Source organism: Durio zibethinus, chromosome 9 (assembly GCF_047325235.1).
Source record: "Durio zibethinus cultivar Kanyao isolate XHJ-2024 chromosome 9, ASM4732523v1, whole genome shotgun sequence".
Taxonomy (NCBI): domain Eukaryota; kingdom Viridiplantae; phylum Streptophyta; class Magnoliopsida; order Malvales; family Malvaceae; genus Durio; species Durio zibethinus.
In genome coordinates, this window is record NC_143170.1 from 26,196,529 (window position 1) to 26,213,921 (window position 17,393).

Here is a 17,393-nt window from a genome sequence, read left to right on the forward strand (position 1 = left end):
TGTGGATTCCAATGTTTGCAACAAGTACACCTTCTGCATCCTGTATAGGTTTAGAACAGCCTCAAAAAATTACAGTACTAAGAATCAATAGTTATTTGAACCATTAGAACTCTTCAGCATCAATGTATAAACAATTTAAAAAAGAAAAAACTTTCTGATGAAGAAAAAAAATAGCAGTACAAACAAAAGTTATCAAAAGCAATCAGAAATTACTTCAAATAACCAGAAAAAAGTTTGAGCGCGAATGGACTGATTAAAAAGGAGAATAGGAAAAAAAAATTAAACAGAAGCATAACAGCTTTAAAGGAACAGTCACTTACTAACAGAAAAACAGATCTTGTTAATCTTTCAGATATCTTTTTTCTCAAAGGGAAAAAAAAATAGTGACTTATTCAAACATAATCAAAAGATTAGATCAAATGTGCAGCTGTTGTCCCAACTGAAAACTTCTTCAAAAGCTCTATCTCAACACAATCCACCTAACTTGCCAAGGAAAATCTGCAAATATCCTATCCATTATACACTTAGCACCCTCTCTTGCATAAAGCACTTTATTCATAAACTGCAGATACATTGAGGTACTTCAGCAAGATTGAATCGGATAAACAAATAAGATAAGATCATAGGACATGCAAAACTTATGACAATAAAACACAGACCAAAATGCATGTAATTCGTGTAGATACCTCCCAATGACAAAATTTATAATTTTCTTTTTTTTTTATATGATTTACAGTCTCTCTGGTTTACACTTTATATTAGCTATGTTGATCAACAAATTCAAACAAAGAAGAAGAAGAAGAACATCTGCATAAAAACACAGAAATACTGTGTTTCATCACCAATTGATGAGAGTCTGTAAATCAGTTAAGAATTGAGCAACAAAATCTCTGATTTCATTAATTGCAACTAATATTCAGAGAAAAAAAGCTTGTACAGAGGCAGAAAATATAAGTTCAACTTGTTGCGCCAGAAGCAATAATCACAACAATACAGAAGCAATAGACAACAATCAATAATCAAATACGCAGGAAAAATAAAGCACACCAAGATTTACGTGAAAAACCCTACAGTGTAGAGGGAAAAAATCACGGGCCACCAGAAAAATTTTCACTATAAAATAATAGTTATACAAAGTTCTTCTTTAGCTAAAACTAGAGCTAATCAACAACTAGAGAAACAATTGGAGAAATCTCACCAAATAAGTGACTCAACAAATACACCCTGAATTTGTTCTTAGAGAGCTTCAAACCCGATCTTCACCATTTAGAATATAGAACTCTTAATCATAAACCTCCTGACAAGGTTCCAACTCAATCGGACCACGGATCGACTTCCGTTCAACCAACTCTCCCTTCTCATTTTTCTCTCTCTGCTTTTCTTGGCTTTTCTTCTTTCTCTGCTTGGTTTTCGACACACACCTAAAACAACCCCACCTCTTTTTTATTAAGTAGCTAGGGCTCTGTGTAAAATAAAAAATCAAGGCCAATGGCCTTTACTTGGTCCAAAACCACTTACATGGGACTGAACCCCATTTTCCTAACAATCTCTCCTTCCAGCCCCATTAGGAGGAGATTCATCACCATAGCAACTTCATTTGGAACTTACCTTGGCCAGGGAACTCATTTCGGCCAAGTTACTGCAAAGCTCAAGCTTTTTCCTGGGAAGTTTAACAAGATCATAAGTACCATTCTTTCGCAATGACTCCATCTCTTCTTTCATTGCTTTTAACCAGTACTCTTTATTCGGAGTAGCTTGCACATCTTGAAAGCTTTCTGGCTCCCCTTCACTGGTAACTAAAATAAAATCTGAACTTGGATACCTGGTAGATGGCCTGCGCTCTCTAGTAGATCTCCTAGGCTGAAACTCTACATCACTTGATGCCGAAGGTAGCTCCCCCTGCTCAACACTCTCAGGTAGAGAGGATTGCTCTCCCTGTTCAAAACTAATAGCATCTGGCTCATCACCAACTGTGGCTGGCTCATTCATATCCCCAAGTTCTGTTTCTTGCTCATTTTCACCATCTGTGGCTCTTTCCTGTGAAATCACTGTCGGTGTTGAAACATCACACTCAACAGTAACCTGTGTAGTCTTCTCATTTTTCTCAAAGTCTGTTATGATTTTTTTTCATGAAAGATCACATCCTTGCTTCTGACTGTCTTTCTCTTTACTGGATCTCATACCCTGTAGCCAAATTCCTCATCATCATATCCTACAAACACACACTGTGTAGCTTTACTGTCAAGCTTTGATCTCTGCTCTTTCAGCACATGCATGAATGCTTTACACCCAAAAACTTTCAAGTAAGAGTATGAAGTATTTTTTTCTGTCCACACTCTTTCTGGAATGTCAAAGCCCAAAAGAACTGATGGTGACCTGTTAAGTAAATAACAAGCTGTGTTGGCTGCTTCACCCCAGAATGGCTTTGGTAATTTTGTCATCCTCAACATACATCTGACTTTTTTCACAATGATGCGATTCATTCTTTCAGCTATACCATTATGCTGCAGTGTTTCAGGTTCTATCTTCTCATGCCTGATCCCATGCTTTGAGCAATACTCTTCAAAGCCTTTAGATGTGTATTCTCCACCATTATCAATTCGAATACACTTCAAGGGTAACCCTGTCATCCTTTCAACCATGGCATAAAATTTTTGAAAATACTACAGTACCTGACTTTTGTATTTCAACATATACACCCAAGTCTTACATGAAGCATCATCAATAAAAGTAACAAAATATCCGCTACCACCTAATGACTCAACCTCAATGGGACCACATATGTCAGAATAAATTAATTCCAATATATTTTCTTTTCTCTGAGAACTTTTACGAAAAGAAACTCTATGATGCTTACCAAACAAACAATAATCACATGAATCGAGAGACATACCTTTGGTCAAGGGAATGAGAGAGTCCTTGCCAAAACCTGTAACCCTTTTCACTCATGTGTGCCAGCCTCTTGTGCCACAAGTTTACGTGCCACAAGTTTGCTGAAGCATCATTTTCAACGGTATTTACCTAGTTACCGTTCAATTGCATCCATGTCTTATACATTATGCAGCATAATTTTTCCCTTGTAACTACCATAGATCTTTTGAGAAGCTTCCATTGTCCATTTTTTTGTCAGCTTTCATATCCCTCCTTATCAAGGACATTAATAGCAAGCAAGTTCATTCTCATATCTGGAATGTGTCTGACATCCCTCAAAGTCAACATGCAGCCTGTACTAATTTGTACAATAATATCACCAATCCTAACAATTTGCGACACACTCTTGTTTTTCATCTTGGTACAACCAAAGTCTCATGCTTTGTAAGTTGTAAACAACTCTCTCTTAGGAACACAATGATATGCCGTTCCTGTGTCAACTATCCACTCAATGTCGGGATCACTAACATGATTACAATCATCATGTGTACAAATCAAAGTAACTGAATCATTATCTGAATTCACTCCTGCAACATTGCCATCATCTGAACTCTTGCCTTTCTCATCTTTTCGCTCTTGCTTTAAGATTCTACAGTTTCGTTTTATATGACCCGCCTTACCACAATAAAAATACTTCACTTTACCTCTAGACTTGGATCTATGTTTAGACTTACCACGACCTTTTGAGTTCTGACTTCTGTCGATATTTCTACCCCTATTCTCTGTGACTAGAGCTTGATTCCCAGGGTCTACATCTTTTCGCCTTGCTTTTTCATTAAGCATACTGTCCTTTACCATCTCCAATGTCACTTTATAATCAAGAACTGAATTAAGAACAGTCACAACTAGAGTATTTCAACTGTCTGGCAATGAACCCAAAAGAAATAATGCATTTATTTCATCATCCATCTTAAGCTCCATAATAGTCATCCGATTAAATATATCTTGAAAATCACTCAAGTGCTCTGTAACAGATCGTCCATCCTTGTACTGTAAAGTTACAAGCTTTTTAACAAGCATAACTTTATTCATACCTGTTTTTCTCTCATACAATGCTGCCAATTTTTTTCAAACAACGTGAGCATCTGATTTCTGCGCTACATGATGGAACATGCTGATATCAACCCATTTTTTGATTGTAGCCAGCGTTTTTTTATCTAGCTTCTTCCAGCTTTCATCTTTCATATCCGTTGATTTAGCCGAATAACCCAATACTGGCTCATACAAATCTTTGCAGTATAGATGATCCTCCATCATAGGCTTTCAAATTGAATAATTCGATGCTGTCAATTTTATCATGGAACCTGTATCACCCTCCATGATCTCAAACAGAATTTACTTCTATCCTGGGTTGCTTCTGTATCGATGTCTCAAAATAACCTTCGCTCTAATACCACTTGTTGCGCCTGAAGCAATAATCACAACAATATAGAAGCAATAGACAACAATCAATAATCAAATACGTAGGAAAAACAAAGCACACCAAGATTTACGTGGAAAACCCTCCAGTGTAGAGGGAAAAAATCACGGGCCACCAGAAAAATCTTCACTATCAAATAATAGTTATACAAAGTTCTTCTCTAGCTAAAACTAGAGCTAATCAACAACTAGAGAAATAATTGGAGAAATCTCACCAAATAAGTGACTCAACAAATACATCCTGGATTTGTTCCTAGAGAGCTTCAAACCCGATCTTCACCGTTCAGAATGTAGAACTCTGAATCATAAACCTCTTGACAAGGTTCCAACTCAATCAGACCACGGATCGACTTCCGTTCAACCAACTCTCCCTTCTCATTTTTCTTTCTCTGCTTTTCCTGGCTTTTCTTCTTTCTCTGCTTGATTTTCGATACACACCTAAAACAACCCCACTTCTTTTTTTATTAAGTAACTAGGGCTCTGTGTAAAATAAAAGATCAAGGCCCATGACCTTTACTTGATCCAAAACCACTTACATGGGACTGGACCTCATTTTCCTAACACAACTGGCAGGATATATATTTATATATTTTTATTTATAAAATCATGAGTTTATAAATATGTAGAGGTAAAGATCAGAAAGTCCAAAACTATAACAATCAGGTAGGCTGAAATTAAAATCCATTTCGGTTGAACAAACTACATAATAATTCAATCAATTGTCACTGTTTATTTTGCATAGCACTTCAAAATGGATAACGTAGGAAGATTATAACTACCTGATTATAATACTTTTCAGGATTCTCCTCTCATAAGTTGTAATTGTCCAAAGCAACCTTCGCATCATAACCGATCCCTGTGAGAGAATCGTAATACATGAGAAGACTACCGAGTTACAATAACATACCAATGCACTGGTCTAACCAAGATAATTGAAAAAGCTAAAAACTACCCATCAGCCAGCCAAAATAACAGGTGTCCCATTCAATCCAAGATTTTAGCCATTTCAGGGTATCATGGGCAGATATTTAGAAATATCAGAAAGTCTGACGCACAGCTAAGTACAAATCCAAGCAAACCAAAAAACCAGCTACCATAGATATCGGACTCTCTTGCTCTTGCTCTCGCTTTCCCTCTCCCTCTCTGTTGAGTCAAATTTCAAGTTGACAATCTAGACATTCAACTTAACCAGATTCTAGAAGACTTAAAAGAACTAGTCTGCTTACCAAGATAGTTGTTCATAAATTTTGGAGATTGAAGTTGCTTCCCTGTTGATTCAAAATAGCAACTTCGCAGCAGTCAAGAATGGTCACTGCAGCATACTCTATGTACTGCAACACCGTGCAAAGGCCACCTTGTCTCTCCACTGAGCCCAAACCACCTCCCCAGGACAGTACCTTGGCCAGATCGTTTCCAGTTCCAGCAGGGAGAATAGCAACTGGAGGTGGAGAAACGAAATTTTGCTTGTCTATTGCATTAAGAACCCAACCAGTGGTACCATCTCCCCCACATACAAGTATTCCGAATTGAGGAACCTTTCTGCATAAAAAAAGACCCATTCCTGGTCCTCGTGTTGAACTCAATTCAAAAACCTGTGACAAATTTCAATGAGAAAAACGCTCAAAAGCAGCAAATTGGAAAATCAACAAATACCTGTGACCAATTTTAATGAGAAAAACCCTCACAACCATCAAACTGGAAAACATATTCACAACTATAAAAGTCAAGAACCAAAGCTAAAATCAGATCAGCTAGAACAAAAAAAAATGCCAATACAGGTGGTGACATTAGCAATTAAGGTATAATGTAAGCTTATTACGTCATTAGACACTCAAAAAGTATGTTCATCATCTTCCAAGAATTTAAGGAAAGTCATTCCTGGCAAGTGGTAGTATGGGCAACTACAGTTTTTGCTTTCTCAATATTCATTGGTTTTTGAAAAAAAAACAGTAATTCCTGCCCCACTAGTTAATATCTGATGTACCGAACATGATATGGTATGGCAAGCCAAGAATTCAGGAAATTCTCACACCACCTTGAGAGGCTGTGTTGGCTACTCTTCTACTTCAAGTGTGTATTCCAGTTGTTTTTCTAACAGACAAATAACCAGCAACAGATGAATGAATCTAAAATTTAACTATTTTTTATTAAATGCTATATTTTATCAAGTTTAGCTTGCACATCACTCTTTATCATCTGTTGGGATGCCAATTTGCTTCTCACACTAAGATGACCTATAAGTTATAACTGTTATAAAAGCATGGAAGTAGTAATTAATCTCATCAGTTTTAGGCCTAAAACTGCCACCACAAGCAACACCATATAGGAGATCCACCAAGAAAAGACCCGCTACATGGCACTTCATAATGGCTGCAGAAGGAAGCTTCATCCGCTTGATCAGTAAGCTCTGTCCACCGAACTGCCCACTGGTGCATCACGCGCTCAAAGCCAATCATAGATGCAAACATGCAATCCTTGTGTGCGCTGGAAGAGCAGCTCAAGTGAACCACTGCACCACATATCTACAACGGTGAATGAAACTATCTGAAGCTATCATAGGCCTTAGGGTTTGGGAAGGTGACATTGGCTTTAAGCAAGCACAGCAATTTAAATTATTTCCCAGGATACAGATTCCAGCTCCCAAGTATGAGCAGCTACAGGAACCTTATGCTTGGCCTTTGGGTTTTTCTTCGACCTAGCTACAGCTTTCATCCGACTTAAGTTAATGTTTCTTCTCCACTGGAAAGCTGTGTAAAATATAGTCAAAATACAAACTAGGCCAGCGATAACACGAGAAAATGAAGAGTGGTGAATTGGCTGCCATTTCAGCTGGACTCTTGTCAGTCCAACTGGGACGAAACATTAGATCGTCATCCATTCTTCAAGACTTATATTATTGCATTCTACAATCACTAACAAACACCATACCACCTAATCACCAAATGTCAATGTAAGTAGCTCGTTATGAAAAAAGCTTGCTGCCCATTGTCTATAAAAATCCAGATTCTTATCCATATTCATACTTCTTTCACCATCTCATTATGTTCACTTCTTGTCTCACGGCAATCCTACAAGCCCTCTAAGAAGAAATGCTTATATATTGAGAAAAACTGCTAATCCAAAATCACTAATTTTAACAGCCTAAACAACCAGTTATATCAATATACTCCATTGTCTTGATCAGAGCAGGAAGGTAACAAACATAAAATAAAGTCATAGAAAAAATTATTTATAATACATAAAATAAAAAGGAAATTTCAACTTGAATTCGATATTATATACAAGAGCAAATATGAAAAAGAAAGGGAAATAAAAACTCAATTAGGTTGATCTCTTGAACGTATACAAGGCACTGTTCGGGTTATCCAGAAAACATGGTAAACTAATACTTGTCATTATTTTTTGGGTCACAAACAATAAAGACAGTGAGCTCGAAAATTTTCGTCCTCTTTCTCTTGGCAACCAAACGGCGAGTAAGAAACTGAACAACTTATATTTGATATGGTATTCATGCATAAATGTTTTAAACTTTTAGTAAAATATCTTCAAAAAATTAATTTAAAAATTTTTTAAAATAAATCCATATAATTGTAAAAAAATATTTAAAATAAATATTTTATAATATATGATTACGTAGTTCATTAAATATATATCATATATACATTAACAATATATCAAATATAAATCTAAAATAAAATATTTTTATAAAATAATTTAAATAATAAATAACTTAAATATATGCATATTACTAATATTTTAAATGATGTATTTATTTCATAATTATATTAATATCATTAAAAGAATTCGTAACATGAAAATTACTATTTTTTTATACCATCAATAAAAATGTATGTTAGATTATACGATAAAAATATTAATGTTTTAAAAATACATATAAATACATTTGTATTATGTTATTTAACAATTAATTTTAATAATTAAAAAAATATAATTATATTATTATTAATATATATTAAAACACAAAAAATAAATATTATTTGACCAAACAATTGTTATTTAATGTAATTTAATTTAAGAATATTTTTAATTTAAATCAATTAAACATTATTATAATTATTTAATATGATAAGAGCAAGATTCCTTCCTGCATGTTTGAGACTTACATATCCCATCAAAAGCAAGCTTTTAAAAAAAAAAAAAAATCATAAATTTGGAATAAAAAAAAAGGAAACAACAATGATCTGAGAGTAAAAAAAATTTTAAAGTTATTGAAATTATCTTTTAAAAGTAATTGCATAGATTAACCTTGAATTCAATTTAGTTTCTCCAATCTATGCTTGTCATTAATACTGGCGGATAATGAAGTGAGCATAAAAATTAAAAAAAAAAACTAGTGGTCAATTAGATAAGTAATATGTAGATAAATGGACTTCAAAATCGAAGGTCACAGTCAACAAACAGCATATTGGAATTTAAGACAACAAAAGCTTCATATAGAAACACCAGACGCAAACCAAACAGAAAATTGATTTAACACTGCCTCCTACTAAAACAGTTTTCTTTCAAACAACTAAGAACTCATCCCATTTGACAGCATCTACTAAATTTCTCAGAGGGCAACTGCAATCCTTCCAGCAACTTGATCAAGATCTCGTTGACCATTAGATGTGATTTTCCTACCACTGATACACAGGAATATGATTTTAGTTGATATTAACAGATGAAAGAATATTGATAATATGCAATATAGTCAAAACAAAATGACACTCAATAAGCTATTTTACATAAATAACTTCTGCAATTCATTATAGGAACCTTCCATATGTTGTTTATTCTATTGAACAAAGAGGCAAATACATGACAATATTGCCTTCCCATGCAATATTAATAGCATAGACAACCAATTAGCTTGATATCACCAAAGTATTAATGCTAATAGCAATAAAGTATAAAACCAAGAATCATACACATAAAAACTCACCCTTTAGTATCAAGATCAATGATGTTCATATTCTGCAATTGCTGGAGAATGTGACGAGCGATAGAGCCACTGCTCTTGCAGAAATGACGTGGACGGCTGCCGTTTCTCTTGGCCCCTCCATATATCCTCCTGAAGGCACCAACACCAAGACCTCCCCTCATGTAGATTTTCCTTGCCATGGAAGCTACAAAGTAATGAAGAACAGTGTTCATGAGAGCTTGAAGATGCATATAGTGCATTAGTTGTGTTCATTCATAGATGCCTAAACAAGCATGTCTTTAGAAAATAACAAAGGTGAAGGGGTTAGAGAGAGTGAGAAATCTGCATACCAGCTCTGACATAATACCAATCAGGATCATACGGAGCAAGCTCCTTAAATTTACCACCCTTGACAATATCAGTCCATGGAGGAAGCTCAATCTGTCAAAAAACAGGGGGAAAAGGAAACACAAGAAACAAACTGCTATGAATGGAAGTAGACTCCTTATCCCTTCATATTCTTTGAACGTACTGAAAAATTACGCATAAAATAAAAACAAACAAGTCACATTAGCTTCCAAAATCTCAGCAACCGATTGTACCCACAATAACATGTCAGAGTGAGAAAATTGCTAGTCCAACTAAAGAACCACATCCATCCATACACCATGAATCAAACACCCCATATCTGCTAAAACCATACCATAAAAAATTAAAACCTAGTTATGGCTTTATTTATTTTTTGCCCTTCCTACTTAAAATTTTCCTTCATCAAGAGCAACTGACAAACAATGAACAAATAGCTAAAATGCATGAAAATTTCTAACAGACTAGATCCGTATAAAAGTGTAAATCATACATTTTATTATTCAAAAACATTTTTTACTTTTAACTTTTAATTCTTTGAAAAAAAATTATTCACTATTGCTTCCAAAATCAAGTGGCAAAAGTAACAATCACAACATCAAGGCTTTTTGTAAAGATTTATTTCAAAGTTACTTAATTTGGTCTCTTCATTTGAAAATTCTTAAAAGCGTCATCTTTTTAATGAAACAGATTTTCCATAATCAAAGTGAATCCCCCAATTCAAAAATAAATCAAAGACGAAAACCCTAAAAACAGTGAAAAAAAAAACAGAAAAATTTACAAACAGAACGCAACAAATGAAAACGCAAAGGGATTAAAGTTTTTAAAAGTAAACCTTGCCGGAGCGTTTGAGATGGGCGGCGTAGGCCTTCACGAACTCGTGGGGAGAAACGTCCTTAACAGTTCTCGCCGCCTCCATTTTTTTCTTGTTTTCTCTTTTTTTCTTTCTTCTGCGGTTGTAGCTTCTTAAGACTTGCGATGTATGAAGTTTTTGCTCGAGCGAGTGAGAGAACCGCTAGAACGAGAAAATTAGGGTTTTAAGCTGTTCGCTTTCGAAAGTACATAATTACCCTTTTACTACGACGGCGTTTTATCCCGTGCCCTAGAAACCCAATCAAATTTTTTTTATTGGGTTAATGTGTAAATTGACTCCTAAATTATTATTATTTTTCACGATTTGGTATCTATGATAAAATTCATAATTTAATACATTAACTTACCAATAAATAAATATATATTTGTAAAATAAAAATTAATGTATTAAATTGTAAATTTCTTTTATAAATATCAAATTTCATGACATAATTCAAGGTTTAAAGTACATATACTTTTTTTTTCTTTTTTTACTGGATGACAAAAACTATACCCTTAATTTTTTATCATATATTATTTTCATTAATTATGTTTAGAAAAATTAATAATTATTATTTTTGAGTGATGATATTACTTAAGACTTTCAAAAAAAATATTAAGTGGCATGTTTTGGTGTTAATTTTTTTATTTTTAGAGAGAGATTTAAACTCATTCCTCATTCGCAAATATATATATATATATATCATAAACTAAATGCTTAGATTTAAAAATTATAGATTTGTTTAATTTATATTATTTTTGCAGTAAAATTTAATCCATATCATATTTTTTTTAATTAATTGACAAAAAAAGTTAAGCTTAATTTTTTTTCATCCCAATAAGAATTTAAGTAATTATAAATAACAATTTAAAGACTCAAATATAATAAGATAATAAATTTAATTAAATAGAAGAATATTTTACAAAGAAACTCACATTTATAAGAAAAAATATTATAAATGCAAAGATTTAAATTTTAAATTTATTAAATATTATTTTTAAAAAATAATTATTAAATTACAAAATTAATTAAGTACTATTTTTTTTTGTATTTAAACCTAATAAAAGCTAGATAGATAATACAATAGCTAGGCTTTGGTTTAGCCCCTTCTTAGACTGACAGCATTTTTAGTTACCCTTTGTTGCAAAAAAATTTTACTTGGGAGCATTACTTCGCTTGCAAGAGTAAGGAGTAATAAAAAATTGTGAAGTGAAATGGATAGTAAAAAATCGAACTGTGGCACAAGCAACGCAGAGGTTAATCAACACCTTTCCTTGAGAAGCCCTGTACAAATTTTACGATGATCAGCTAATCTATCCCTGAAGTCCTCTGGGATTTTTATTTTCAGGTGATCCTTGATTAAAGTCGGATTGAACAACCAAAGATAATCGGCTGCCTGTGAGTTCAAGACCAATTCGCAGTTCCTCAAACTGTAGCTGGCTCAAGGTTGCTTTGCTGCCAAATGCAACAAACATATCTGAAACAGAAGGTTTTTATATAAGCCTCCCTAAGCAAGTATTATTATCACATTACCATTACTCCTCCATGCAAAATCACAGGAGTCAATCCCGAGTTCAAGAGTCACACAGCCTGGAGCTTAAGTCTCACTCGTGACTTTATCCTCTGGCCAAAGTTATCAGAAAAAGATCTAATATGAATGTTTGCAAGTAAATGTGGATATTGGGAATCAAATTGAAGGCTGATGAATCAAGCTCATAAAAAGACAATTGGAATTATTGACAGGCTCAAAGATCTTACAAGCAACATTCAAAATACAAGCTTCTGCATCTTTTGGTAGGATGATTTGAAATCTCCATCAATTTCACTGCTTCTTCTTTGACAGCCAGATAAACTTACTGCTCATTGCAGTTCCAGCAGTAGAGTAGTTCATTTGGTTTTTATTAAAATAAATTTGAGAACAAAAAAGAACTATACTTATGGTTTTTATTTGTCTTTTAGAGCAGTTAACTTCCTCCTTTTTAATCTCTTTTCAAGAAACCTAGGGTGTCTGTCTACCCTACCCCCAGTCCATCTGGAAATGAAACTAGCCTTGATTACGAGTTGGTGAATGAGACATTGACTCCATAAAAGGGCAACATCCTCAGTGGGGCTAATATCAAAGGTTGTGTTAGGGCTGGTATGACTATCTGTCACTGCTTGCAAAAACTGCTTCAGCAATGCAACCCTCTTTTCAAAATGTTCTGATGACCTGAGAGTTTATTTATTCAGCAAGTGCTAATATAAAAATAAAAATAAACTTTTATAAATAGCTACTTGATCTTCATCTGTGGCTGTGAAGACCATGATGGGAATTTAGCTTAGGGTAAATGTGTTTGATTGAGAGCTACAACAGATGGAAAGATCCAACATGCAGTCAAAACTCTGAGCAACTGTAAAAATAGGATTTTCAGCAACGTAAGTACAAACTAGTCATCACATTTTTGGCATTACTTGCCCATCTCTAGAAACTAGAATTAATGGAAAAGAAACAGGAATTATTATCCAACAAAATGAAACTTGAATAAGTTCACCATTTATCTCAACTTCATGAATGGACATCATCAAACAAAAAGAAATGTGCATGCTAAACTACATGATCCGAGCTATCTTTAACTCTGGGTGCCCGGCCGAGCTGGTCCCAAATAGTTTGTTACTAATCCCATGATAGCAAACCTGATTTCGAGACATAAAATGTAAAATTAATAACGAAGCCAAATGAGTAACAGGTCCAAATACAGTTGAAACATCATATAAATTCAAGTGAGAGAGCCTAAATATTCCATATAAAACAGTGGGGAAAATGAAAAACACGCTACCTATAGAAATTTTTTTTTTTTGGTTGAAAAAAGTTTAGGAGTAGGGGAGGTTACTCCATCTCCAAGGCCAGGCCAAGCCACCAACCTATAAGGGGATTTACATATCTCTTTTGTTTAGGACTTTTTGGACTTACAGATGGCCTACTTATAGAGGACCATAGAAGTTCGAACCTGGGATGCAAAGCATCCAGGCCCTAAATCTTAACCACTTGTGCCAACCCTATTAGCGCTACCTATGGAAATGTACTTAAACAAAAAAAATCATCTCTACAAACATTACATAAAGGGATAGTTATTTGAGATATCATCAAGTCAAAATTTTCTCAAAGGATCCCTGAGTTAGTTAGCAGAAATAAGGTAGAAAGAGAAGGAAATAATCAAGGGCAAACTGGTCTTTTCCATACAAAATCTGCTTAAACATTGAATAAGGGAGCGGGAGCAGATAAAAAAGCTCTCTCTAAGAACCTGTGATGCTCGTAAAAGTACAACAAAGGATCATCAAAGTCATTAGAAAATGTCATAGAAGAAGTTTAAGAAAAATTAACACCAAAGCCAGTACAGCTCAAGTGAGCTGCTCAACAAAGTAAGCCTAACCTTAAATAAACTAATGTCGCATTCCTTGAAGAAACCAAATACAAGAACTAAGTTAAACCAAAGTCAGTGTTGGAGGAAAGTAGCATAGATTATGAAAGACTGCCACTCTCTTTCATTCTCTAGAGCATAACTCCTCTTCTCAAAAACGCCTTAGAATGCCAAGTAATCCTTGAATTGCCACGTGTCACTTAGTTACCTAAAATGCCTTTCTGCATGCAAATTCTTAGACTACCAACTCAGACTTCATCAATGGAAGTTTTATGCTTCAATCCATGGTTGTTTAAGTCAACAAACAGTAGCAATTCAAGGATGGTCTGGTTCAACAATAGGTGCATTTGGTAATCAAGAGATGGAAAAAACTAAAATTTTGCAAATTTCCCAGAAAATATGTTTAGTGGAAATAAAACATTTCCAGCAAAAATTACTCTTGCAACCCAATCCAACTGAATTCCTAATTACAAACCCCAAATCTAACCCAAAAAATAATATTATTATTTTTAATACAGTGAATACAGAGGAAACTGGATTTAAAATGAAAAAATAAATAAATAGAACGAAAGGGAAAAAGGAGAACTAACATCATAGCCATGGAGATCTGCTTGAGATCGTTCTCCACGTTCCTTATGTTCGCCAGTGATTGGGCGCAGAATATGATAGCTAGCCACGAGCTCAGCTTGTACTGCAAAAAAAAAAAAATCAGCTGAAATTTATATCTAAAATTTATAGAAATAAAACGATATTATTCAACTTCAAGTTTAGAAGACAGATCGAGAGGTGAGCGGAAGGACCCTGAACATGACGCCAGCGATGCCGAAAACCACAGCGATAAAACCGGAATAATCGACGGGGAGATCTTGCGGAGATACCGGCGTCGCAACGAATGGCTTTGCTGCTGATGGTTGTCTCGGGTCGTTGGCCGAAGTTGAATGGTTATTGTGCGACGACATGTCTGATCTGTGATCTCTCTCCGTTTCTCACTTCCGAACGGGTTTTCTTGTATGTAGGGTTCTAGATCCTATTCAACTGACCACACCGAATCCTACCAATGGGATCTCGCCACGTCAAAACCGCCGCCAATTATTTGGTCAACTTTTTTTTGTTAATTAGTAATTACCCTTTTTTTCTGTCGAGAAAATTATTTTTATTCTCCTTCTATTTCTGAATAAGTTTGTTATAATAGGACTATCACGAAAGTTTTTTTTTTTTTTCCATCAATTTAAAAAATATTTAAAACAAAAGTGCGATGGAATCGAAGGGGACTTTTGTCCCCAAACGCACCGCGGTTGTGAAGTGTATTTGGATAGCCCCAATGATGCAGTCAAGGTTTCCAAAATGCACTGATCCTTTAATTTTAACCAAGGGAAAAAGAGATTGGATTTTAATACAATCAATTGCTTTTAGTGTATAATTAGAATAAAAGTCAATTTTACACTATAAAAGTTGACTATATTTGATGAAACAATTCACTGATATTGTAATACTCCAGCTCAAATAATAATTAGGTTAGATTAATACTAAAACTCATAAGTTTATTAAGACATTATTTAGTAAAAGAAAAAGGGCTAAAATATTAGATGAAAGAAAATCTACCTATCGTGAAACAGAAAGAAAATAAAGTTTTTCTTCTTCATCTTCTTTAGGGTTAGAGAATAAAAAAAATCAAGTTGAAGATTCACAATCAGAAGCTACAATCAAGTTAATCCCTTAAAGGTGAGTACATACCCTCTTTTTATTTAAGAAGAAATATCAAGTTGATTGCTATTATTTGGAGTTGAAGTTTTGAGAGAAAAATCAAGAAAAATCATGAAATTTTTCATTAATCTTGATTATCTATTTGGGTAAATCACTGGGCTTTGTTTATTTCATATTCTTAAGATTTATTGATGATTATTGAATAGAGTTTGTAGGCTGAAAGTAAGGATTTGAGTTTTTAAAGATTGAAGGAAAAATTCTTTTTTTGGATGAGATGTTGTGATCTGTAATAATGAATTAAAATAGAATTTTGCATTAATGGATAGATTATTGCTGTGATTATTATATATCATTGGAAAGCATGTTGAATCTAGTTTCTAATGAAACAAACGCAAGTCAAATCCGAGTTTTCTATGAAGAGTTGTCAAATTTTAACTTAAGGATATGCAGGCTGTAAGACAACAGCATCAGGGTTGAATTACGAAATTCTTCTTAATTTGTATACAAGGATTTACAGATTAAGCCATATATGTTTGGAAAGCTTATTGAGTCTACTTTCCAATGAAATAAGCGAAATTGAATTTAGAGTTTCCTGTGAATAAATATATAGTTTTTATTAGACGGTATATTGGCTGTTTGGCAGCAATATATGACATGGATTTCAAAAATTGTTATAATTAATCTACAAGGAATTATGATGTGTGCCATATATGGTTAGAAAACTTATTAAGTCTAGTTTCTAACGCATTAAAGAGATCATAATTCCAATTTGGATATATTGAGATATGACTGTTTTAATGAAAAGAGGTCAGGCCGCCAGTATTAATTAGTTAAGTTAACCATTTGTGTAACTTAGTTGATTTTTGTATAAATGGTCTCAAAAAGGATTAATTAAATTTTGATCTGTTGAAATGATCTTGGATAGGCCATTAATTATTTTGAGAGAAAAACTAAGTGGTGGAATTGAATTGAGGTAAGTAAAATCTCACACACTTTGCTTGTTTTCAAATCTATGTAAATATGTATATTTCTAAATGAATGAATGTTTTATTTCTTTATTTTCTATATATGAAAATGGGATCAAGCATATGATTATTTTGTGTTTTTGCTATGTAAATGATGGATCATGCTTATGAATGAAATGAGAAAATGATTTATGTTTAAAGAATTATTTTGTGATAGCTACGTTTTTATATCCCTGAAAAGTGGGATCATCGACACCAGAACTAGTTCTACGACCCTGACTAACGGGTAATAGTAGTTAGCAAAGACATGATCATACGACCCTGACTAACGGGTAATAGTAGTTAGCGTAAGCCTTGACTAACAGGTTATAATAGTTAGCAATGATCATGAGAATGAAATTGTCGATACGGCCAATGTCGCGGGTTATAACAGTGACCGTAGCTAACGATTTGAATGATAATGATGATTTACGATGATTTTTAATTATTGATCCATGATTTGGTTTGATTATGATGTTTGAATGATATCATATTTTACAATGATTTATGAAGTGACATATTTTGACATTGATTTATAAATTTATGATCTTGAAATGTTTTGATATTATGATTTGATGAATGTCTTGAATGATCTATATGATGTGTAAAAAAAATGATGCTTGATCTGATAAGGTATGTGAGCCTATACTTACTAAGCTGTGATTGCTCATTCTCCTTTTACTTTTTCTTTACAGATGACTAAGTGATAAGTTTTGTTAGTCTTATGTGAAGCTAGAAGATGAAATGGGTATGATTACTTAATCGTCAGAGAATATGTTGACCAATGAGATTTTAAG

General features: G+C 33.8%; 2 protein-coding genes and 1 pseudogene across 3 annotated transcripts; all 3 read right to left on the reverse strand.

Annotated features, from left to right (window-relative positions):
* Positions 1–7: 7 nt before the first annotated feature.
* Positions 8–7,620, reverse strand: LOC111303532 (diacylglycerol kinase 1-like; annotated as a pseudogene). The gene is made up of 5 exons (XR_016344900.1): positions 6,652–7,620; positions 6,030–6,045; positions 5,577–5,942; positions 5,130–5,206; positions 8–562 (listed from the first exon to the last, which is right to left on the reverse strand). The product of XR_016344900.1 is annotated as a diacylglycerol kinase 1-like (transcript).
* A 1,092-nt stretch (positions 7,621–8,712) lies between these two features.
* On the reverse strand, positions 8,713–10,653 carry LOC111317606 (small ribosomal subunit protein eS19x). Its single transcript, XM_022920046.2, has 4 exons — positions 10,473–10,653; positions 9,622–9,712; positions 9,293–9,476; positions 8,713–8,993 (listed from the first exon to the last, which is right to left on the reverse strand). Exons 1-4 carry the CDS (start codon positions 10,554–10,556, stop codon positions 8,921–8,923), a joined length of 432 nt encoding a protein of 143 aa, XP_022775781.1. The 5' UTR covers positions 10,557–10,653; the 3' UTR covers positions 8,713–8,920.
* Positions 10,654–12,873: 2,220 nt separating this feature from the next.
* Positions 12,874–14,847, reverse strand: LOC111312763 (protein Asterix). Its single transcript, XM_022913359.2, has 3 exons — positions 14,689–14,847; positions 14,479–14,579; positions 12,874–13,163 (listed from the first exon to the last, which is right to left on the reverse strand). Exons 1-3 carry the CDS (start codon positions 14,845–14,847, stop codon positions 13,100–13,102), a joined length of 324 nt encoding a protein of 107 aa, XP_022769094.1. The 3' UTR covers positions 12,874–13,099.
* Positions 14,848–17,393: the final 2,546 nt, after the last annotated feature.